At 48.6% G+C, this 21,909-nt stretch overlaps 3 protein-coding genes across 4 annotated transcripts in view; all 3 read left to right on the top strand.

Moving 5' to 3' along the window:
* Window positions 1-6,120, top strand: part of PCSK6 (proprotein convertase subtilisin/kexin type 6) — a 45,265-nt gene extending 39,145 nt beyond the window's left edge. For both annotated transcript variants that reach the window (XM_066558868.1, XM_066558866.1), the window contains 5 exons: window positions 242-329; window positions 1,430-1,521; window positions 2,773-2,902; window positions 3,903-4,015; window positions 4,456-6,120. In XM_066558868.1, the coding sequence (XP_066414965.1) occupies window positions 242-329; window positions 1,430-1,521; window positions 2,773-2,902; window positions 3,903-4,015; window positions 4,456-4,553 (521 nt within the window). In that variant the 3' untranslated portion in view covers window positions 4,554-6,120. The remainder of the gene's footprint in view (window positions 1-241; window positions 330-1,429; window positions 1,522-2,772; window positions 2,903-3,902; window positions 4,016-4,455) is intronic.
* A 3,240-nt stretch (window positions 6,121-9,360) lies between these two features.
* SNRPA1 (small nuclear ribonucleoprotein polypeptide A') lies at window positions 9,361-15,789 on the top strand. The gene is made up of 9 exons (XM_066558668.1): window positions 9,361-9,523; window positions 10,267-10,414; window positions 10,922-11,000; window positions 11,354-11,400; window positions 12,092-12,194; window positions 12,934-13,013; window positions 14,129-14,204; window positions 14,534-14,627; window positions 15,600-15,789. Exons 1-9 carry the CDS (start codon window positions 9,442-9,444, stop codon window positions 15,656-15,658), a joined length of 768 nt encoding a protein of 255 aa, XP_066414765.1. The 5' UTR covers window positions 9,361-9,441; the 3' UTR covers window positions 15,659-15,789.
* Window positions 15,790-16,119: 330 nt separating this feature from the next.
* Window positions 16,120-21,909, top strand: SELENOS (selenoprotein S). Its single transcript, XM_066558996.1, has 6 exons — window positions 16,120-16,222; window positions 16,336-16,470; window positions 17,933-18,039; window positions 18,874-18,963; window positions 19,054-19,129; window positions 21,077-21,909. Exons 1-6 carry the CDS (start codon window positions 16,141-16,143, stop codon window positions 21,154-21,156), a joined length of 570 nt encoding a protein of 189 aa, XP_066415093.1. The 5' UTR covers window positions 16,120-16,140; the 3' UTR covers window positions 21,157-21,909.

The following is a 21,909-nucleotide window of genomic DNA, read 5'->3' as shown; positions in this document are numbered from 1 at the left end:
ACTCAAAGCTCTTAATTAGAAGACTGTAATTAATGATCCTGGCTGCTTGCAAAGCATATTTCTTTTTAGCAAGCGGTGACAGATAAGGTCACCTGCAATAGCTTGGATCTGCTGGGGAGGGATGTGCCTTTCCACCCTGGGGAGCTGCTGCTGGGGTGCAGTGGGGCTTTGCAGCTCCGACTGCTGCTTGCAAATCACCGTCCAGATTTTATTCTCTCTCCTTTGCTTTGTTTTTTGAAAGGTCAGAAACGCTGTCTGAAATGTCATCAAAGCTGTAAAAAATGTGTCGGCGAAGCAGATAAATGTACTGCATGCAAAGAGGGATTCAGGTAAAACACCAGCACGGGAGGAGTTCATACCTGCAGCACTCATACCTGTGGTTTAAATTTGGGAAAACCAATGGGAAATTAAAGAGTGAATTAAGTTCAAGACCAGAGATCCTGCTTCCATGGTGCTGCAGCTGTGGTGCAGTGTGCTGGAGGTCTGGGAATTTAAAGGTGGTGATTAGCGTCTCTTTCTTTGCCGAAAACCGTGATTTAAATTTAATTTCATTTTCCCTAGCTCTTTCCAGGGTGGTGGGTAAGTGCTGTGTAGAGCTGCTACCAGCCTGAGCTGCTTCAGGCAGGCTGAGAATGTTCCCTGCAAATGAAGAAACCCTTCCCTCAGATTCATCCATGCTGAAAATTTTATTTGATGTACCTGTTGAGTGGGGCTAGCACAGGACAGTGATTTTCCAGCACTGCAGGCAGGGCAGCTGTGACCCTCAGAGGGCCACTGGGTGCCACTGCTGCTGGCCCCATGGCATCTGTGGGATACAGAGCCCAGTGCCAGCACTAGGGAGAAGCTGTTTTCCATCCCCGATTGCTCATGGAAGTACAATCCCATAGCAGTCTGCAGTGTTCAGGCACTGTGAGCCAGAGCTATGGTGTAGCAGTGGGGGTCACTCAGACAAAGAAATTCCCGCTGCCAAAAGATTATCTACTCCCTCAGAAAAGCACAAGTGGAGGCACTTGTCAGACATAATCCACATGGTGCTTGTTTTTTATTGTCCAATATCCTTTTAAGCTGGGACTTCAAATCATCCCTGCCACGGTGAAGCAGCACCGGCCCAGCCACGGCACTGAACCAATTTCCTTTTATTCCAAGGAGCCTCGCTGGTGCAAAAGGCCTTCAGGAGAGCCTGGCTGGCTGCCCATGGGAAAAAAATAATTTTATTTCCTCCTGGATACTTAATTAAGGAACCGGCAGCTGTACCTTTGGTCCAGGCAGGATTTTAATTTCTCCTAAAATGCTGGCCGGTTTTCCAACACCTCCTGCGCTGCAGGCTGAGGATGCCTCAGGACACTGGGGCATGAGGGATGAGAATGGGCTGTGTTGAGTCCCCATATCCTGTAGCTTTGGGTGCAAATGTTCTCTGCTTTCCTGGCAGCCTGGCAGGGGAGAGCTGTGTGCCAGAGTGCCAGCCTGCCATGTACCTCAGCCGGGAGCCCCGGCGGTGCGAGACCTGCCCTGCCAGCACAGGTACGTCCTTGGCCCCACAGCATCCCAGTCAAAACCCCAAACCCCTCTGCATCAGGTGCCAATCCCCACTGTACCACCCTGAGCCAAGGCAGAGCGTGCTTGAGGGAAAGCAATCCCAAGTCTCCAGCATGTCCTGTGAGGTATATGTTCATGCTGGAAAGGTTTTTAGGGGAGTTTTTACATTTTTATTGGAGCCATTTTTTATTTCTCGATCTCCCCGAAGCCAGGTGCTTCAGTTTAATAAGGTTGCGGGGGAGGCTGTAAAACCCTCTCGGAGTGATGGAAGGTGGCTTTGCAGCAGATAAAAATGTCAGGCAGCTGAGGTGTGTTATCCTGTGTTATCCCATGTTATCCCAGCTGCCCCACAGTGCTGGGCTGGCTGCTCCTGGCTTCCCCCAGCTGCCTCAAATTGCTCAGCATTCCCTTTAAATCCTGCCTTTCTTGCTTCCTGCAAGTCCAATTACTTTCCATTGTTAATGTTTGCGTCTGCCCTCGAAATCATCATAGATCTGATGATAATATGATCTCTAGACAATCCATGTTCAGTGGCATGAACCTCTTCTATCATACATGGGCAATTGCCTTAGTCTAAATCCAAAATATTTATTGATCTTGTTGGCAAGGCTAGAAGGGAATGGGCTCTTAATCCCTGAAGAAAATTATTTCCCTTCTAATTCTTATTCCAGTCAGTGTGAAGGTACTCCACCACAATTATTTTTCCAGCTTTTTCTTTCCCCCTTTTCCTGCATAACCATTTCTCAAGCTTGGTGCGTGGAAGCCCTTTAATGATACCATCTCCATCACTGAGCTTTGCTGTCCAGCCACAACACACAGGCATCAGAGTGGGGCCCTCTGCTTTCCCAGCTCCTCTCTGGAGCACTTTCCCCCTCCAGCTCCTCCTTGGCCCCGTTCAGCATCTTCTTTTCCACCCTGGGGAAATCCAAATCGGTGCATGCTTGGGATGGCCCAGAGGGGATTTTGATGTGCTTTTTGTCACCAAGCCCTGGTAGGCAGCTCTTGGCTCTGCAGAGGGACAGACACTGGGTCCTGTCTTGGTTTTTTGGGATGGAACCTGAGCTGTTTGGGGTGGGAGCCAAGCACGTGCATGGGACCCTGTGGCACAACAAGTGTCTCGTTCATGAGCAAGACAAAGCCAAGCTGGTGCCCTCATCACATGTGGGTCTGTGGCTATGCTTGCACTGTCTCCAAACCCACCCAGGTGCCATTTTTCCCTTTTCCCTGTCCCCACAGGGCCAGGCGAGGAGGACTGCACCCCCTGCACCCCTGAGGGCCCCGCACCCCACTGGCGCTGTGTCCCCGCCTGCCGTGAGGGCTTCTACCCCGCCGACAGCCACGGGCTGCCCAACAAAGTCTGCAAGAGGTACAGAACCACCAGAGCAAAGCCAGGGCTGATGGGGAGCACTGCCAGCCATGATAGGATCATGCTGGAAACAGCTCACAGCTTGATGGAAATTAAAACAGGGATGAGGGAGCCAGGGCAGCTGTGGGGCTGGACCCCACACGCCCCTGCCCTGTGGATTTCAGAGCGGTGGAGCCGCGCGCTCCCTGCCAGAGCCAGCCAAGGTGTCTTGGGGCTACGGTGGAAGGGGCTCAGCCTCAGCCCCAGGCTCTCTGGAGGAGGTGTGGGAGGAACTGCAATGTTTAGATAAATATTCCAGCTTTCAATTAAACCTTCTCCGTTCGCCCCGTGGCCAGGTTGGAGGAGTGTTCCCCACTCCTTGGCCCGGCACGGGGCTGTGTGCGGGAGACTGGGAGATGCCGGGAGGCAACAATTTGCTCCCACTCTCTCCGGAGCTCTGAGCTTTAAGTGGGGAGTGGGAGTGGATTCAGCCTCATGAAAGCAAACATGAAAGGCAAGGATTAAAGTTGACTTGGGAACACACAACGCCATCCCTGCCCACTGGGGTTTCACTCACCTGCACTGTTTGTTCATCCAGGAGGAACAAGGGACCAGCATCCCTTCCCAGAGATTTCAGGCACAGTCTCCACAAACCACTGTCCCCAGGCAGGAAGCACAGTGCTGAGCTCTTTACTCAGCAAATGGATGGGAGCAGCACAGGTTCCCTTTGCACCTCTTTTTCTAGCTGGGATGGCTGGGACATGAGGTGCATGTCCCACTGAATCTTCCCAGAAGGCAAGAGCTTTTGGGATGTCACTAGCTGTCACTGGGCATTGAGCTGGCCTCACCAAACTCAGGGCTTCAATAACATCTCAACCTTCAAATTTGCCATTTTCTACATCCTCTGGTTTGGTCTGGCTGTCACAGTGCCAGCAGATGCCTTTTGGTTGACAGCCCACTTATGGTGGCCTGACCAGGGTGTTGGTGCTGGCTCAGGCCACAGCAAAGTCTCTGTCCCCAGGTGTGATGACCACTGCTCAGCCTGCGAGGGCTCCAGTGGAAACTGCCTCAGGTGTAAGGAAGGTTACAGCCTCCTTGGTGGCTCCTGTGTGACAAATGAAACCTGTACCAATGGTAAGTGGCAGAGCTGCTGACACTGTAGTGCTCTCCTGGTAGCAAAAATGGGAGGTTTTGGGGGATTCCCTTCACCATTTAAAGCTAAAAGTGCTGGAGCTCCTGGGCTTGCTAGGGCATGGCTGCAACGGGCTGGGCTCCGGCTGTGGGGGGCAGGTGGCTCACCTGGCATTGCTTCTGGATATCTGCCTGTTGCTCAAACACATCCAAGCACTTGTGTTTTGCTATAGTTTAGTCTTGGGGCTAATTCTCCCACTCACTGCAAAGCTCCTTTATTCCTTCATTAAAACCATGTGAAAGATGCCCTTAAAAAGCGACTTCTTTTCAATTCTGTCTCCCCCAACACTGGCACAGTTGCTGTGCCTGTTACGTCCAATGTTTGTTTATTTAAAATGTTAATCTGCTCTCATTTTCTCTTGTTCCTCACCCTGGCCTCCCAGCTGACAAGACTTTCTGTGAGATGGTGAAATCAAACAAGCTCTGTGAAAAGAAGCTGTTTGTGCAGTTCTGCTGTCAGACGTGTCTTATGGCCGGGTAAAGTTCAGCGGCTGCATCCATCCAGGACTTCCACTGACTGCCAGCCCAGTTTTGCCAAATGTTTAGGACAAAAGTTTATTTTTTCAGCTTTGGGAGAGTTTACATGGTGCTGTCAAACATTTGCTCGTAAGTTTGATAGCTTTAATATCACTGTCGGCGCGTTTCTATAGCAATATGTTAAGCAGAGGTTGGAGCGTACCCTGAGTGATCAAGGCCTGGAAGCAGCAGACAAGTGGTGATATTAACACTCTCAAACACTCCTGGCGAGCAGGGACCAATGCATGATCCATGTACACACACTTGGTTCTTCGCAGGAATCCTACTGATCCGCCCGCTCCGAGCGGCCGGTGGGAGCCCTCGCCACGAGGGAGGCAGGACTTCACACACCTGCGAGGACAGAGCCGCTTCTGGCTCATTTTTGGTGCCCTCTTGTGCCAGGTGCAGCTGATGTAACCCTGCACTGCCAGCACCGTGCTCTGTACATAGGTAAACGATGAACCAGGCGGCTCTGGAGAGAGGCCACAGCCCACTCCGGCACTCCTGTTCGGATTCCGTCGGTCACCGCTTCCCTCTGGCCGTGGCAATAACTGGAGGTTTGAGGACCAAAGCCAGAGCTGCCCCACGTGGCTCTGCAGGTGTGTCAGCCCAGCAGGGCTTTGCCCTGCAGGTAACTGCAGCCAGGCAAAACCCGTGTGTGTGCCTACAAGGAGTCGTAGGGTTTTAGGGGGGGGTTGTCCACACGGACCAGCCTTACCATGAAATGTATTTCCCTCCTGGAACTGCTTGTACATTGCTGATCAAGTCAGTTCTGGAACAAGCTAAATCCTTCCTCTAAACGAGATGTTGTCCCAATTAATCTTTCTTGGCATTTTGTGTTACGATCCTCCCCCTGTTTCGCTGGGTACACCCCTCTCTCTCTCTCACAAAATCCTCCTGTTCATGGCAGTGATTTTTCTTGGGCATCTATTTCCCAAATGAGACATTCCAGGGATCCAGCCAGGAAACTTAATTCTACAAAACCCTTCCCTGAAACAAACCTTTTCATGCTCTCTCTTAATAGTAAGTCGTGGTGTTTATATAATTGTGTTTAAAATATCCTTGGCTATGTTGTTTTACAGATTTTTAAAAAATAACTTATACAATCCTTGTTTTTTTCTCTGTGGACTATTTTTTATATGGGAGTGGGGTATCTTTTTGTGTCTTATTCCTTTTCCTTCTCTCTGACCCTGCAAAGCCACTCTTTGCACCAGACAAATGTAAACACTCTTTCCTACGCTGCATGTTCTGATTTTCATTGTTAATAGTTTTAATGAGATAAACCTTTCTCCAGTGAAATTCCCAGTACGAATTGTCAGCAGTTCCACATGGAGCTGGGATAATCCCTGCTTGGTTTCGGCTGCAATGACACCTGCCCTGCCTGGGCTTGCCCACAAGAGCTCACCTCAGCCAGGTGAGGAGGGGAAAGCCACACTGTCTCCAGCCCTCACCTGCCTGGACCAAATCCAAGGAAAGATGGAGCTTTGGTAAACTGATCTTTAAGTTAATAAACTATTGATCTCCCCTGACAAGTGAATCTGTGCTTTTTCCAAATTCATGCAGCCCTGACTGGAGGCACTGCATGTCCTTACTTTGCTGGACAAAGCAGCTCCCGTGGCTGGAGCTCCTGCTCAGCTCAGAGCACCTGTGGGAGAAATACTCAGGAACAGATGAGCTGCATCTGCAAAAACCTCACTATTATTATTGTAAAGGTCTTTAACCTTCAGAAGAAACTCAAATCCCGAATACCTGCCCTGTGCCAGGCTGGGCTGGTGCACCCAGGGCCATCTGACTGGGCTTGGGGCTGTGCTGGGGCACAGGTGGGTGAATTCTCCAGTATGGGGGATCCTGGATGAGCTGGCAGAAGGGCTTGTTCTCCTTTCCCACTCATGCAAGGAGCATCCTGAGCAGTTCCCCACTGCAGTTCCCAGCATGGGGCCACTGTTCCCTGTTGGCTGTCTGGAAAGTAGAGGAGCTGCTGATGTGGCTGGGCATGGAGGGAGCTGTGGAATCCTTTGTTTGTTGTGTTGGTTCTGCAACAACCATGGGCCAAATGCCTAGGGTAGTGCCTGGATATCTGGAACTGAGCTTTTTTAAGTGGAGGGAAAAAGAAAAGAATGGAGCCCTCCCACAAGGGAAGCTGCTTTCTCAGAAATGTGCAGCTCTGGGCTCCTGCATTTTCTTGGTCTTCACATTTATCAGATGATAAATGTGAATTAATCCCTTATAGTAATTTCTTTGGCTGCAGGATTTCCCTTTCAGTCTCAGGCCAAACCAGAGGTCAGAACTGGGGTGACACACTCCTGGCTTCTGCCCCTTTGCTTGGAAAATACCAAACTTCATTTCTCCTGCTGTGTTAGTGAGAAAACAGGAGCTGTGGATCAGGAGTACTGTGCCAGCCTTCCAGTTCTCTGGCCCACAGCAGCCTGCCCCTAAATACTGCTCCCTGGCATATTTAGATGTACTGAAATGCTACAAAGAAAGGAAAATGCTTACTCTTACATCTTGACCCAACTTAAAATACACACTGGGGAAGGCAGTTTAAGATGACCAGTCCCCAGCAGTCCCAGTTCTATCCTGCTTTCTGCTGCCTTCCAGCCTGCCAGGGAAAGAAAAACAAATTCTGCACATTGAATTCATGCAACAACATCAGCTTCCAGCGTTTCCCTCAGAAATCATTCTTGTAAAGTAATAAAATTCAGATTATTTCTCCAAGCTGTTGCAATACTTGCTTGGAGCTATTAAAGTCTGACTGGTATGCTCAGAGGATCAAAGTGGCTGTGTCTTCCAGATAAATGCATATTTAGGCAATTTATTAAAGCTCATTTCTCTGTTGTCTCTTGGCACCAAAGCCAAATTTATAATAGCTGTTTTCTGGAAAATCTTAGCACAGCCTGACTCCTCGTTTGCAGTTTGGCCGTGGGGCTGCAGCCACGGCCATCTGCCATTGTGCAGTTGGCAGGTGGGGAGCACAGATCTTAAAAATCATTGCTTTGGGTTTCCATTGCAAAGAAAGGACTGTGGAGAGCTCGTGTGCAGCGTCTGAGACCCAGAATCCATCTGCTCGCAATTACAATTCTATTGTGGCTGCAGAGCTGAGGCAAACAGATGTATTGTGCTAAGGGAGACAGGTCCATGCTTTATTTGGCCTTGTCAGAGGCAGGACCTGCTTTCCAGGAGGCTGGGAAGAGTCTCCTTGTAAGAACTGCCTGAAATGACTAAAGTCTCTGTTGTCTTTAAGGCTGCATGATGCCTGAGTCACGTACAACAGCGCTGCTAATTCTCGGGTTTTTCCTTGTGACAGCTCCCTCTTGTTCTTGCTCCCTCCTATGTTATAAAACAAATGCAGCTGTTATAAAAACCTGACTGTGCCTTCCCATACGGCTTTGGTGAGGGAGTTTTCCCAGCAGGGAGCACAGGAGCTGCCTGAGCCCAGATGATCCCTGGCAGGGCCAGCTCTGACGCTGCAGCTGTGGGGACAGGCGGGCGTTTTGCCCAGGGTGATGCCCTGAGCTCCTAAAAGAGAAGCACGAGCCATCCCTGAGCAGTGCCAAGCGTGGCAGCAGTGTTTAGCCTGTTATCACATCCTCTGGGTTCACAGAAATGTCATGGCTCACAAAAAACATCCTTCCCTCGATAGCAGCGCAGACAGAAATCATCCTTCCTCGTCCTGCTCTGGGGGCCTTGAAGGCCTGGGAAGGATTTCCCTAGAAGCAATGGTGGCATTCAGCAGATTTTAGGGGTTTAGGGGTGTCCCTTTACACGTCACTTTCAGTCCTGTCACCTGCAGCGTGGCTCACCCTCCAGCTGAGCCCTCCCAGTAGTGTCAGGCAGTGCCCCAGCCTCAGACCAGGGAGCTCCTGGCCAGACACAGCAGCCAGAGCCACCTCAGCTCCCCCATCGCTCCTCCCAGCCCTACCTTGCTGTTCCCCAAATTCCCAAAGCTGGTTAGGGGGACGTTGTGACATTTGCAAGCATGTTTTGTCTCACAGATAAAGGGGGTGTGTGGTGCTGCAGCCTGTGGGGTGCTCCCAGCCCATCACAGCACCTCAGCCCAGGAATGCACATGGAAGTGATGGAGAAAAAAGCTGCAGGGGGAAGGTGCTTATGGGCAACACAGTCTCCAGGAGCAAAGGCTGAGCTGCTGCTGGGGTGGATGGATAGATGGATGGACAGAAAGCACCGAGAGCTGAAGGTGCCCTGGGGAGCAGCAAATGCTCGAGCACGGCTCTGTCTGAAGGGAAGCACCAGCCATGGCGTGAAGCGTGTTCCTGCTCTGCCCGCATTTCTGCAGATAAATCTGTGCCTGGAAGCACCACAAGGTGGGAGGGAACATCTGGGGGCACCTGTGCTGACAGCAAGGCCAATTCTCCCCTGGGCTTGTGAGCCATGGCTCAGGCTGGGGCTGGGAGCTGGCCCAGGAAGAGGGAAATGCAGGGATGGGGTGTTGGGGCTGTATCAGTCCCTGAGGGGGGAACGCAGGGATGGGGTGTTGGGGGCTGTATCAGCCCCTCAGGAGAAGAGGAACGCAGGGATGGGGTGCTGGGGGCTATATCAGTCCCTGAGGAGAAGGGGAATGCAGGGATGGGGTGTTGGGAACTATATCAGTCCCTGAGGTGAAGGGGAACGTAGGGATGAGGTGTTAGGACTGTATCGACCCTGAGGGGGGAACGCAGGGACGGGACGGGGAGGGGCGGTTCTGTGCCGCTCGCTGTCTCGGCGCTCGGCTGCGCGGCCTGCGCGTGCTCGGCGCTCGGCGCGGTGGCCTGCGGCGGCGCGGCGCGGCCTGGCGCGGTGTGTGGCGTGTAGGGCCGGCTGTCCCGCTGTGTCGCCGATTATCGCCGTGTGTCGCGATGGTGAAGCTCACGGCGGAGCTGATCGAGCAGGCGGCACAGTACACCAACGCCGTCCGAGACCGGGAGCTCGACCTGCGCGGTGCGCGGGCCCCGCGGGGCGAGAGGGGCTGTGCCGGGAAGGGGCGGGCGGGGGCTGAGGGCTGAGGCCTGGGGCTGTGGGAGTGTGTGTGGGGGGGTGGTCAGTGATGGAACCTGGCGGTGGGACTGTGTTGGGTCCCGGAGGAGAGGCTGCCATGGGGTTTGGAGGGTCCGTGATGGATCTCCCAGTGGGGCCTGGCGCCTGCCGTGGCCGGAGGTGCCGAAGCAGGACGGGGAGGTTGGTGGAGGGGCTGCAGCGGCCGGGAGTTGGGATGAAGAGCGATTAAAGAGGCTCCAGTGGCTTCGGAACCTGCGGGAGATGTGAGGGGTGAATCACAGAGTGGTAGAACAGTTTAGGATGGAAGGAACCTAAAGATCGTCTCGTCCCAACCACCAAGAAGGGGAAAGTGGGGGAAATGTGGGAGGAATGTGCTGTGGTGTGGGGGTGGGATGTGCCTCAGCACGGGGGATGTGCCAGAAAAGTGGGTTTGGTTTGGAGGACGCGTCCAGGCAGGGAGCTGGTGTTTTGCTGAGGGGGAGGAAGAAAGATTCCAAAAGCCATGAGGGCTGTTGGGTGTGAGGGGGAGAGTTTGGTCTGGGAGCTGTGTGGAGCAGAGTGGATCCTGAGGTGTTTTGTCTGAACCTTATCAGCATCCCCAGTCCATCCCGATTTGCCCCCACACCCTATTGTGCTCTGCTGTGGGCACCACCTAATCCCTGCCCTGCCCTGCCCTCTCTCTCCAGGCTATAAAATCCCAGTTATTGAGAACCTGGGGGCCACCCTGGACCAGTTTGATGCCATCGATTTCTCTGACAACGAGATCCGCAAGCTGGACGGGTTCCCGCTGCTGCGGAGGCTGAAAACGCTCCTGATGAACAACAACAGGATTTGGTAAGGGGCTCTGCTTGGCCTCGTGGGACCCTGGGCAGAGGAAAATGCTCTTGGAAGAGAGGGGTGTGTGTCTTTCAGTGCTGGGCAGGGGCAGGAGTGTTTGTTTCAGGCAGTAAAATCAGCACTGAGCAGTGTGTGGGCTCTCTTTCAGTTTCCTTCCTGATTCAGTGCAAAAGGCAGGGTTTGTTTCTCAGCCAGGACAGTGAGATGCAGAGTTTGGGATCTGGCCACATCTTTGGATTTCAGTAATCATCTCCATAAAGACGTGAAAAAATGAATACCTGCAAGGGAACAGATTATAAGATTTAAATCTCATATTGCACCTAATATTTGCCATGATATATTGCCAGCTTTATTAGAAAAGTGTTTTGGATGCTCACCCAGATTCTTCCAGTGTCACACTGGGTTGTTCACAGGGAGAGCCTCTGTGTTACTTTGTTTCTCTGTGTATTTCCAGCATTGCTAATTCCTGCCCTAAATGAAACCTTTGTTTTTGTTGTTCTTCAGTCGGATTGGTGAGAACCTGGAGCAGGCACTGCCCAGCCTCACAGAGCTCATTCTCACCAACAACAACATTGCTGAACTGGTAAGCTGTCATGCAGGATAAAGCTAAACAAGCTGAAAATTTGTGGTTTTCATCCCTCTAATTAACCATTTTCCTGAGAGTAGTGTCATATCCTTTTGGTAATAGTTGGTTCTTTCCCTTTAGAGTAATATCCTACAGTTTTGGCAGTAGTTAACTGTGTACATCCTTTAATGAACATGATTTGCATCTTGCAGTGGAACAGCAGTCACAAAGTTTAGTGGTTTTCCTATTAAAATAATTGCAGTAATTTAATTAATGTCTAAAATAGATATGAGTTCAGGAACTTTGTTTTCAAATATTTGATTTTTTTGCTAAAGGGGCTTAAAATTTCTTGCTGTGCTTCCTTTACCCAGGGTGAACTGGATCCATTATCAACTATTAAATCCTTGACTTACCTGAGGTATGTAACCCCAAAAAGAAAAGCTGCTTTTTCTCTGGTGTTTGAGCTCTGCTGCTGGCCTGGCCCTTTGCTTTGGTCTGGAATGCTCTGCTTTTTATCAGCTGTGACAGATCCTTTATGTCTAAAAATTGAATTGATAAACAGCGTTTGCTCTACTCTTCATGAGCATCTGGTAATTAATGTCTGAGGTTTTATATCACTGACAGGCTGTTGGGATAATGAGCTCTAACAGCTCTATAAACCAGTACACAAGTGCTGAAGTGAACTTAACCTTCAAAAACCTAAAACCAAAAGGTTTAATCTGTTGATAAAAAAATAGTTTAAAATACATGTAAACAAGGACTTTTCAGTAATGTTACATTTGATGTGAGGAACAGAAAGAAACACAGTTTGTCCTGTGATTTTTCAGTTGATCAGTGTCCAGAGAGAAAAGTGATGTTTCAGTTATTTTTGGGGGAGTATTATGATTATTTTGAGGTTGTGCTTTATGTCATCTTTCAGTAAAATCTACTGAATTGCTAAAGTGCAAGTTTTTATTATAGTTTCCATAATATCTAAGCACTGTCACTAGGCTTATTTCATGGTGTTGTTGCCTGTTACAGCAGGAAGTACATGATGCATTTGGAGTATATTAATATATTGCAATACAAGTGCATTTTAAAATATTTTGTAACCTTTATTTACTTCACAGTGTTCTAAGAAATCCTGTAACAAATAAGAAACATTACAGATTATATCTAATTCATAAAGTTCCCCAGGTCAGAGTGCTGGATTTTCAAAAAGTGAAGCTCAAAGTAAGTCTGCTTGCTTTTGATTTAGGTGTTTGGGGTTTTTTAATTGTTTGGGTTTTTTTTTTTTTGGGGTTTTTTTTTGGTTTTTTTTTTGTTTTGTTTTGTTTTGGTTTTTTTTTTAATTGGGCTTTTTTGTGGTTTTTTTGGGGGGGGGCGTTTAGGTTTTTTATTTGTTTGTTTGTTTGGTTAGTTTTGGGTTTTGTTTGGGTTTTGTTTGTTTGTTTTGGGGTGTTTTGTTTTTGTTTTGTGTTTGTGGTTTTGGTTTTTTTGGGGTTTTTTTGCATTCTTGAAAATTCACCACTAACAGTGACCTTGTTGCCATGGTTGTAAATTTTATTGAAACTCTGTAAGTGGCTCTACAACGCTCTCATTGTTTTCTTTCATGGTTTCATTCTGTTAAGGATATAACCTGTTTAATTATGTCTAATTAAGTTTCAGTGCCTTTGTTGAGTGTTACTCTTTCCTGTCCCTCTGGTGTTGGTAGGAGACAGCTCTAGAGAAAGAAATGAGCAAACACCACTGGGTGGGGGATGAGTGTGGGAAAGAGCTCTTAATTTTAAGAGCACAAAGTTGATAATTCTCTGAATATTTGGGCAATGTTTATCTGCTTGTTCTTACATCTGGTCTCCATGTACCAATTTCACTGATGAGGATGAGCCAAAGTGTCTTTCTTGGCCAAGACAGCTTTGCAAACTGTGATGTTCTCAAATTAACTTTGTGTGTGTGTGTGGTATCGCTGTAGGAGCGACAGGAGGCAGAGAAAATGTTCAAGGGCAAACGGGGTGCACAGCTTGCAAAGGATATTGCCAGGAGAGCAAAAACGTAAGATAAAACAAACAAATTTCCACTGGCATCCTCCTTCAGAAACACCACTTTCTTTGTGTGCAGTATCAGGCAGAAAACTGAAATATCAGCTGCTGGCAGGATGCCTCAAAAGCTTGGGGAGCCACAAGTGTCTTGTTCAAGCACCCAGAGTTTTGGATGGTGGTGAATACATCTCAGAAGTATTTCTGAAAGAGTTAACTTGGTCAAGGTGGATTCACTGATGTCAACAAGCAGGAAAACTTAATGTTATTTTTGTTGTTTAACTGCAGAGAGGTGGCCATTATTTAATTTGTGGTTGGTGGGGTTTTTTTCCTAGATTATTGGTTTTGTTTTGCTAAATTCTTTTCTTTCCCAAAATAAATAATTATGTATTTATTTGGGGAAAAAACTGCAAAATCTGCTGTAGTTAGGAGATTAAATACAAAAGAAAATCTTTAATTAAGCTGTTACAGTATATGTTTATTTAGTTTAATTGTTAAGTGGTGCATCATATATTTTGATCAATGTATTTGGTAATAAGAATTCAGATCACAGCATTTCCAAATTCATGGTTAAATAGAAAAATGTCTTGAACTTATTTAGCATTTAAACCTATAACAGATGGATTTGAGCTCGAGTTTGTGAATGGAAAGGGATTCAGGTCAGGTGATCTCCTTAAAGCAGCAGCAGCAGATAACCTTTTTCTTTTGGCTGTTAAGATTAATTCCAGTTTAATGTAGGCTTTACTTTAGGCTGCTGTAATAGCACATTTGACACATGGGAACAGAAACCCCATTTTCAGTTACTCTTTATTTATCCACCCTGCTTTTGTCATGGCAGCAGAGCAGCTGAGTGTTTAACAACATCCAAATTGAAGAGCTTTTGCCAACTGCCTGATGAGTAAAGTTAAGTTCTGCCTCTGAGCAGATGAAAGGGGGGGGAATGGGACGGTGAAGACAAGATGCTGGTGTTTCTGAAGGAGGCAATTCTTCACTGTATCAGTTTGTTAACAAAGATAAGATACTACACTTGATGGAATGAAATGCTTTCAAACCTAGTTTGGAAGCATTTCAATTCAAGAGAAGCAGCTACCCTTCAAAAAGTGTAATAGGTCTTTTTTCTTCCTTTTGAAGCTTCAATCCAGGGGCTGGTCTGCCAACAGACAAAAAGAAAACTGGGCCCTCCCCAGGGGACGTGGAGGCAATTAAGGTAAATATGTCAGGAGAAAAGCTGTCATGGATCCAAATGGAACAAAAGTTTCCTTTGTGCTGTTCAGACAAATAGATCAGCGTGTCCTGGCTCTGGTTTAGGTTCTTTTCCTGTAAGTTTTCTTCTGACCTATCTGTATTTTGAAGACTTCAATGAAATACTAACCTGAGCTTAGAGTTCTTCCAAGGGAGGGGGGCGGTAATGATTTGTCATTTGTAGAATTTTCTAGAAGCAGAATTTAGAACTTTCCTAGGTGTTCAGTGTCCCTTATCTGGTAGCAGCCTGGTTTATGTGCTGGCTGTGAGCACTGACTGAGCTCTCTGTTCCAGACTGCCATCGCCAACGCCTCGACCCTGGCGGAGGTGGAGCGGCTGAAGGGGCTGCTGCAGGCGGGCCAGATCCCCGGCAGGGAGCGCAAACCAGGTCACTGTCTGCTTCTGCTGCTCCTCCTTAAACACAGCCCACCCCTTCCTCGCTCCCTGATGCTGCTTGTGAGCTGTGTGGGGAGCTGGGTAGGCACAGTGTGAGTCTGTCATCTGTGCAGCACATCCCTGGCTCTGTGATAGCCTGGCCTTGGCTGCAGCTCTGGGCTGTCCCCCGAACTCCCTGCAGAGCCAGGTGCCCAACAAGGGGCTTTGCTGCACTGGATGACTTCAAAACTCATCCCAGTTATTTTGATGCCTTGTGAAGGCTGACCTAGAACAGATAATAGACAGAGTTAAAGAATAATGTAGGGATTTATCAGGAGGCCTCCATGGATCCACCTTGGGCAGCACAAGAGCCCAGCCAAGGCTGCACCCAAGATGAACCAAAATGGTCCCAAAATGCACAGCCGGGCATGGGCTCTGTCCCTGGGATCAGTTCTGCTCCATTTGCATCTTGCAGTTCATTGTCCCATTCCAGCTTTAGCCCCTGCAGTCCCACCCTGCTTGTTTTTCTCTCTTCAGCCCACGGTGTTTGTGCTCTTGGGCTGAGATTTGGTCATTTGTCCTTGGTCCCCAGCTAGAGCAGGAATTGTTTTGTCTGCCACTCTGTGAAGAGAGCTTACTATCCCCCAGTATGAAGCTCAGACTGAAGCAGCACAGAATGTGAAAAATATAAAATCTAAAACCTGAGGCATCAATTTAACAAAATGAGATGAATTACAGAGTCTCTCTGGACCTCTGCTGAGGTGCAGATAAGACTCAATGTGTCAGCAATGAGTCTGGGAGCTCTGCAGAGATGGATCTCAGCTGCAGGCTGGCCATAGCACCGGTTTCCTGTACATCAGGGCTACCTGATTTTCCTCTCTGTAGAGTTTTTAAACGTTCCCGTTACTACTCTTCTGCAGAGGGGTGGGAGAAGGAACAGCAACGTCTGCAGCAGCTGCCCTAAAACTCTGACGTGTCCTTTCAGGCCCATCGGAAGACGGCGAAGAAGAAATGGAAGAGGACACAGTGCCAAACGGATCGTAGCTGCGGCCGTGCCGCGCTCCGGCCCCCCCAGGAGCCCTTTCCCGTGCCGGGCCTTGCCGGTATCCCCGGCGGGGCCCGCCGCTCCCGTCCTCGCGCATTTCGCTGTTCAATAAACGAACGGTCCCTTTTTCTCCCGGGGGTGCCGCATCCGCTTCCCGGGCGGGGCGGGACAGGGCGGGACGGAAGGCGTTTCGGCGCACTGTGATTGGTTGCCTGCCGCCTGCCCCCTTCTCTCATTGGCCGGCGCAGCTAAACGTCGCTCCGGGCACTCCGCCAGTGGCGGCGCGGCGCTGCCTGGCGGCCCTTCCGGGCGGCGGCGGACGGGGCGGTGATTGGCGGAGCGGGGCGGGCCCGGATATGAGGCGGCGGCGGACGGGGCGGTGATTGGCGGAGCAGGGCGGGCCCGGACGTGAGGCGGCGGCGGACGGGGCGGTGATTGGCGGAGCGGGGCGGGCCCGGACGCGAGGCGGCGGCGGGGGCCGATGGATCTCGGGGACGGCGGTGCCGCGACGGGGCCCGGGCCGGCGCTGGGCCGGGGCGGGCTGGAGGCGCTGCAGCACACGGGTGAGGGGCCGCCGGCCGGGGGGGAGCGCGGGGCGCGGCGGGGCCGAGGCGCGGAGCCCCGAGGCGGGCCCCGTGCCGCGGGCCGCGCTCAGCCCCGGCCTGTCCCCCGGCAGTGGGCTCGGTGCTGTCCGGCTATGGCTGGTACCTGCTGCTGGCTGCCGTCGCCGTGTACCTGCTCGTGCAGAAGGTGTCCCACGGGCTGGCGGCGCGGCCGGGCGGCCGGCCCGGAGCGGCGGAGGCGGCAGAGGGTGAGTGCGGAGCGGTGTCGGTGCCTGCGGGCCCGGCCCGGGGCTGAGGCCGCTCGGATCCGTGCCGGGTCGGGAGGTGGTGACAGCCCGGAGGGAGCCGGTGTGAGTGGTTGGATGGAGAGCGGTGCTCGGGTAACCTTTGAGCCCGCAGATCCTGAGTGAGGAGATCACCGGGAAAGGCTGGGCCGGGGGAGTGTTTGTAAGGGCTCTGAAGGAGAAGCTGTGTCCCAAAGCAACGTGTGTGGGAATAAAGGAGTGGGACATCGCTCTGGGATGGGTATCTGCTCCTCGGTGGGCAGCAGCTGAGGGGATGGGGAACAGCAGCACCTGTGGCCAGCTACCAAATAACTTTTAGACTTACCAAACAAAGCCAAAACGCCCAAATCTAAATCCTGGTGAAAATACTTCTATAAATATTGGCTTTTTGTTGATATTCATCACCCCTTCCAGTTACTCTTTCCCAGTTCCTGCTGTGGCAGGACTGTGTACGTTTGGGGTGTGACAGTCTGTGTTATCCTTGGGAGTGTGGCACAGGTTGTAAATCTCACACAGTCAGGATCCTGCTGAAAAGCACAGGCTGTGCTTCTGGACCTGCCAAATCCATGAGTGCTTGGCACTGATCCCCTGGACACATTGGCCCCACAGTAAAATCTTATTTGCGTGCTCTTAACCTCCTGCTGTTCTTTTGTGATGATAATTAAATGGCTATTTAATTGCCCAAACTGCCTGTAAAATGAAATTATTGAAAGTACTGACATTTCTTTTTGATATTCGTCACTGGATCATAGCATAAAATGAGGCAAACAAATGTGGAGATGCTTCAGCTGCTGCAAGAAAACAGAGCAACATTTGTGCCTTTTTTGGGGGGTGTAATTTTCCCTTTGACCTTCACAGGTCACTCATGAAGAGCAGTGGTGACTCAGTGTGGATTTTCTGAGACCTGCAGGTGTCTCTTGAGATGTGTGTCATGTTTGTAAGTGATTTCTCTGCTGATGGAGGCTGTTAAATCCACTGCATACTGACACCAGCAGGACCCCTTGCCAGAAGGAGTAGGAGTGAATGTGGGCTGGTTGCCTCATCTTTCTGCGTAAAAGAAGTTCTCTGGGTAAAAATGGTCCCTGCGAAGCCTGAGTGATATTTCGGAATTAATTTGTATCTAACAGATCCTTCAGAAATAGAAGGAAGTGTCCTTGAAGTGTGAGGTTTAGATTTTATTGTTAGGTACACTTGTGTCTTTATTAAAATCCTGTTGAAGTAATTAATTTAAAACAGTAAAACATGATGAAGTTTAATTCAGCATTATAAATTACTAGAAAAGATTAGCTGGAAACTGAACTCGAGCTGTGATTTTCTGCAAAACAGCTGCAGGGAGAGATGTGAGCCTTTCCTTATTACAATTCCTTGAGGAGACCATCTAGGATTTATTTTGAGTAGCTTTGCAAACTCTTTCCTGGTTTCCTAGAGCCTGATGTGGTGGTAAGAAGGCAGGAAGCTTTAGCAGCAGCTCGCCTCAGGATGCAAGAGGAATTGAATGCACAAGCAGAAAAATACAAAGAAAAGCAAAGACAGGTAACCAGAGTGCATTACTTCCTTTAACCCATAAATTTCTCATCAAGCACTTTGCTGCTGTAAAAGACAGCAGCAAATTGTGATTGTGGGCAGGGTCACTGTGGGCCTGGTGTTCATTTTTTCACAGGTAAATCTGTACCTGCAGGAGCTTTGTTGTGGGTGCAGTGAATGGCTGGAGGAGTTTTGCTGGCATTTAAATTAACTGTCCCATGGCACATGTGTGTTTTCTGCTCTTAAAGGCAAATATAAGTGCTAGAAATGTAGCTTAACATTGGTGCAATTCAAGGGTCTGAATTACAGCTTGAGATCACAAGGAATAGCAAATTGCTGAGTGGGGCAGTGCAGAAAATGGGTGTGATCAGCACAGTAATAACTCTGATCATCATCCCACCTCTTCTGGTTTCACTTTTGCAGTCAGACACTCAGACCTCCGTTGGTAGCTGATGCTTCAAGTAATGTTGGCGTTAAAAACAAAGGAAAAGCCCTTTCTTTCTTCTGTAGAACCCCATGTTGTGCATTTAATTACTGCAATATCCTTTACTTAGTACTTTCCATAGACTCAGGGTTTAAACTTGCCACTTGGTTCTGTTTTACCTTCAAAATCTTTTAAAGCATCAGGTGGCCAGAAGAAGCTGCAGGCTCGGTCAGTACATCCTGAGGAGAGATGTGGCTGCATAAAAAGAGTAAATTCTTCCATAATCTCAGAGATACTGCATCAGATAAATACAGTTTGATGAGCCTGTTGTAGCTGTTTCTGGGGATTCTGTTAGCTCTGAAATCTTAGTTTTAAGATTAAAGCTAAGATTAAAACTGTATCCTGGGTTTGTTCTGTAGCTGGAGGAGGAGCGGCGACGGCAGAAGATCGCGATGTGGGAGAGCATGCAAGAGGGAAAGAGCTACAAAGGAAACCTGAAACTGAATCAGGTAACAGCCCTGGTAATCAGGTCACACTGGTGTTCCTGTGATTCAGGGAGCTGAAATTCCTACTGAGTAACTTTTTGCTTTTCTGAACAGCAAGAAGTAGAATCTGGTGCCTCTGCCTCACCAGTCCCGAAATCTAAACCAAACAAAAAGCCTTTGAGAGGAGGTGGTGAGTATGGAATCCTTCAGACACTCTGAGCTTGGAACAGGGCATTTATCCAGCTGTATCTATGGACTCTGTACATACTTTTTGTCTTTTTCAAGGAAGAAACAAAACATTCCTTACAAACAAGCTCTTTATCTCTGATCAGCTGGTCTGCTCTGTCCTTTGTGCAAAAGCTGGCAGGAAGTTTTGGGAGTGCTTTTCCTTGGGAAAAGAATGTGTCAATTTTTTTTGTAAATATGCTTTGGTATAATTTACTGAGATTTTTGTTACTCAGAATTACAGATTCTTACAGTAGTTCTGGAATCCTTCCCCCATTATTCTGTAAGTTCAGTAATTTAATATCTGGTCTTGTTAATGAATTCCAATATGGTCTGCCTTTAAAGCACCTCTAGCACTGACTAAATGCAGGGTATTTTACTTTGTATTATGCAGATTCAGATGATGAAAGAAATTATTATGTAAAATGTGACCTTATTTTTCATATACCACAGTGCTGACCTATTGAATATATAAATCCTGTAGATGTATAAATCTTGCCAACTCTCACAAAGCACCAGAAGGTCTCATGTTAAATTCAGTCACCTGCTGGAACCATCTTGATGGATGAAGTGCTTTCTGTGGCCCCACATTGCCCATGCCAGGCTCACTGGCCATGCAGGCAGTCTGCTTCCTCTCCTCTCAGCCCAAGAGCCCTTGCCATACCTGCAGGTGTTAATTTGGGTGTATTTTAGTGACAATTTTCTGTGGATCATCCAGACAGCCTCCATCAGGCTGAAAAGTGCAGTGCTGAGTGACTTGATTAAATGTATGAAACCTGTGGATTCTTCATTAAATATACTAAACCTCAGTTGCAGTGCAGTGCTGGGATTTGAGTATTTTTCCTGGCATTTGAAGGAATCAACTAGATTGATTCATCTTAGGTTATTTAATAGGAGGATGTGGTGTCTGATGCTGCCAGCTATCTTTGGTGTCTCTGTCATGGGATATTTACCTCCCTGGGGGATGAGGAGTGCAGGGGTCAGCTGTGCTGAGAGGCAGGGTCAGGGCAGCTGGGTGTGGGCACCCTTCCAGCTGCTACCTGTCCTAGTTTAATCCTCAGCAAAGTCCTTGCTTAAGTAACCCATTACAGAATTAGAGGTCTCAGATCTTCTCCTGAGGTAGATCAGCATGAAGTGAAAGAACCATCTGTGCTGCTCAGCTGCTCAATTAAGCTAGAAAGCAAAACTTGGCTTTGGTATGAGAAAAACAAATTTCAAAGATGAAGGTGATGCTGGGAGTTTCAGTGGAGCAGGTTGCTTTGGAACCTCCCTGGTTAGCAGTGCTGCTAGGATTTGGGTTTTTAGGTTTGTGCAGAACAAATTGAAGATGTTTGCCAAGTTGTAACTTTGATGTTCTCCTGACATGGAGTTTCCCATGATTACAGCATTAGGATGTTCAGCTAAAGTGTATTTGCCTTACTGCCTATGCTTGCCTTTCAAATGCTCTAGAAAAATACTTTGCAGTGTTAATGAGTGGATTTACATTTGACCTTCAGAGCATTCCTTGCAGGACTGGAATAAAGGATTGTTTTAAGTCCCTGGCTGTTGGGCTCTTGCAGAACAGATACACTCTGCAGAGTTTACTCCAAGAGCTGCTGTTGCTGCTCTGTTTATCCTGCAGAGCAGCACTGCAGCTTTAGTGCAGACTTAGAAAAATTAAATGGTAATTCATTTCAATTGCATTTAATCCAAATTGATCAAATTAAACCACAAGTGTTTAGCAATGGCTTTTAAAGAAAGAAACCCTCTCAAGTCTGGGTGTTTTCTGTGCTTTCGTTTTCCCTAAAATGCTGCGTGTGTGAAGTATGAGCAAGGTGTAAATATTATGAGATCAGTTTTTGGTGTTCCTTGTGTGTTGTTGAAGGGCTGTGGAGGATGAATATTAAGAGTGGGTTTCTGCTGTGTGTTCCAGGCTATAACCCCCTGTCTGGAGAAGGAGGAGGGACGTGCTCCTGGAGGCCCGGCCGGCGGGGCCCGTCCGCAGGTGGATGAGGCTAAAACATCCCTGGTGTCCATCCCTGGCACTAGCAGGCTTGATCCCACCCCCTGTCCCACTGCCTGCAGCTGGCCTGTCACAGACACTCCTCTGGGGCTGCCTTAGTGCACTTGCTAACTTAAAACAGGTTTTTGTTTGTTTGATCTACACAGTTTTCAAATTGTAACACATTGGCTGATCCTAAACCAGAAAAATGGCTGATCCTCTTAGGGCAAGGAGAGAAGCAATTTCAGCATAATCAGTAAATTTTCACTCTTCTGTAGAGAGGGATTGTAGTCTGCAGCCAAGGTGAATCACCTGGGATTGTGAGATCTGGGGTTTCTGGCAAATTTAGTTATCTATGCTCACGTTACCTCTGTAAGATGAGGATATTTACCATCCTCAGACATGTTACCAGATTTACCTTCCAGCTAAACACAGTCATTTAGAGAGGAAGGATATTATCATTGGCAGACACCTTGAATTTAGGCAGAGGGACTTTCAGAAAAAGCACAGGTGATCTGACAAATGCCACGGATTTGCACCAAAGGTCAGTTACTGCAAAAGAGTCTCTGTTACAAGCCAGCTTGGATGATGTTTTCCTTATAAATGGTAAACAAACCACTGAGGATTACTGATGATAGACAGCAGACAGGGGGTTCTTGCTATCCCTTTTTTTTCTTTTTTCTTTTTTTTTTTATTTCAACTGCTTTGTAAAAACAATACACTATTAAATATAATTGCAAACGTCATAAATCTAGTATTTACAA

Source organism: Molothrus aeneus, chromosome 13 (genome assembly GCF_037042795.1).
Source record: "Molothrus aeneus isolate 106 chromosome 13, BPBGC_Maene_1.0, whole genome shotgun sequence".
Classification (NCBI taxonomy): Eukaryota; Metazoa; Chordata; class Aves; order Passeriformes; family Icteridae; genus Molothrus; species Molothrus aeneus.
The sequence above is the reverse complement of the archived record's forward strand: the minus strand, read 5'-3'. Positions and strand labels throughout refer to the sequence as shown.

What these genes read in the sequence shown, in the direction of transcription:
- SNRPA1 (XM_066558668.1), top strand. Translation starts at nt 9,442, where the DNA reads ATGGTGAAGCTCACGGCGGAGCTGATCGAGCAGGCGGCACAGTACACC. An exon ending in ACAACAACATTGCTGAACTG is followed by an intron (nt 11,001 to 11,353) that starts GTAAGCTGTCAT and finishes TCCTTTACCCAG; the next exon opens with GGTGAACTGGATCCATTATC. An exon ending in ATTGCCAGGAGAGCAAAAAC is followed by an intron (nt 13,014 to 14,128) that starts GTAAGATAAAAC and finishes TTCCTTTTGAAG; the next exon opens with CTTCAATCCAGGGGCTGGTC.
- SELENOS (XM_066558996.1), top strand. Translation starts at nt 16,141, where the DNA reads ATGGATCTCGGGGACGGCGGTGCCGCGACGGGGCCCGGGCCGGCGCTG. An exon ending in AGCGGCGGAGGCGGCAGAGG is followed by an intron (nt 16,471 to 17,932) that starts GTGAGTGCGGAG and finishes CTGGTTTCCTAG; the next exon opens with AGCCTGATGTGGTGGTAAGA. An exon ending in ACAAAGAAAAGCAAAGACAG is followed by an intron (nt 18,040 to 18,873) that starts GTAACCAGAGTG and finishes TTTGTTCTGTAG; the next exon opens with CTGGAGGAGGAGCGGCGACG.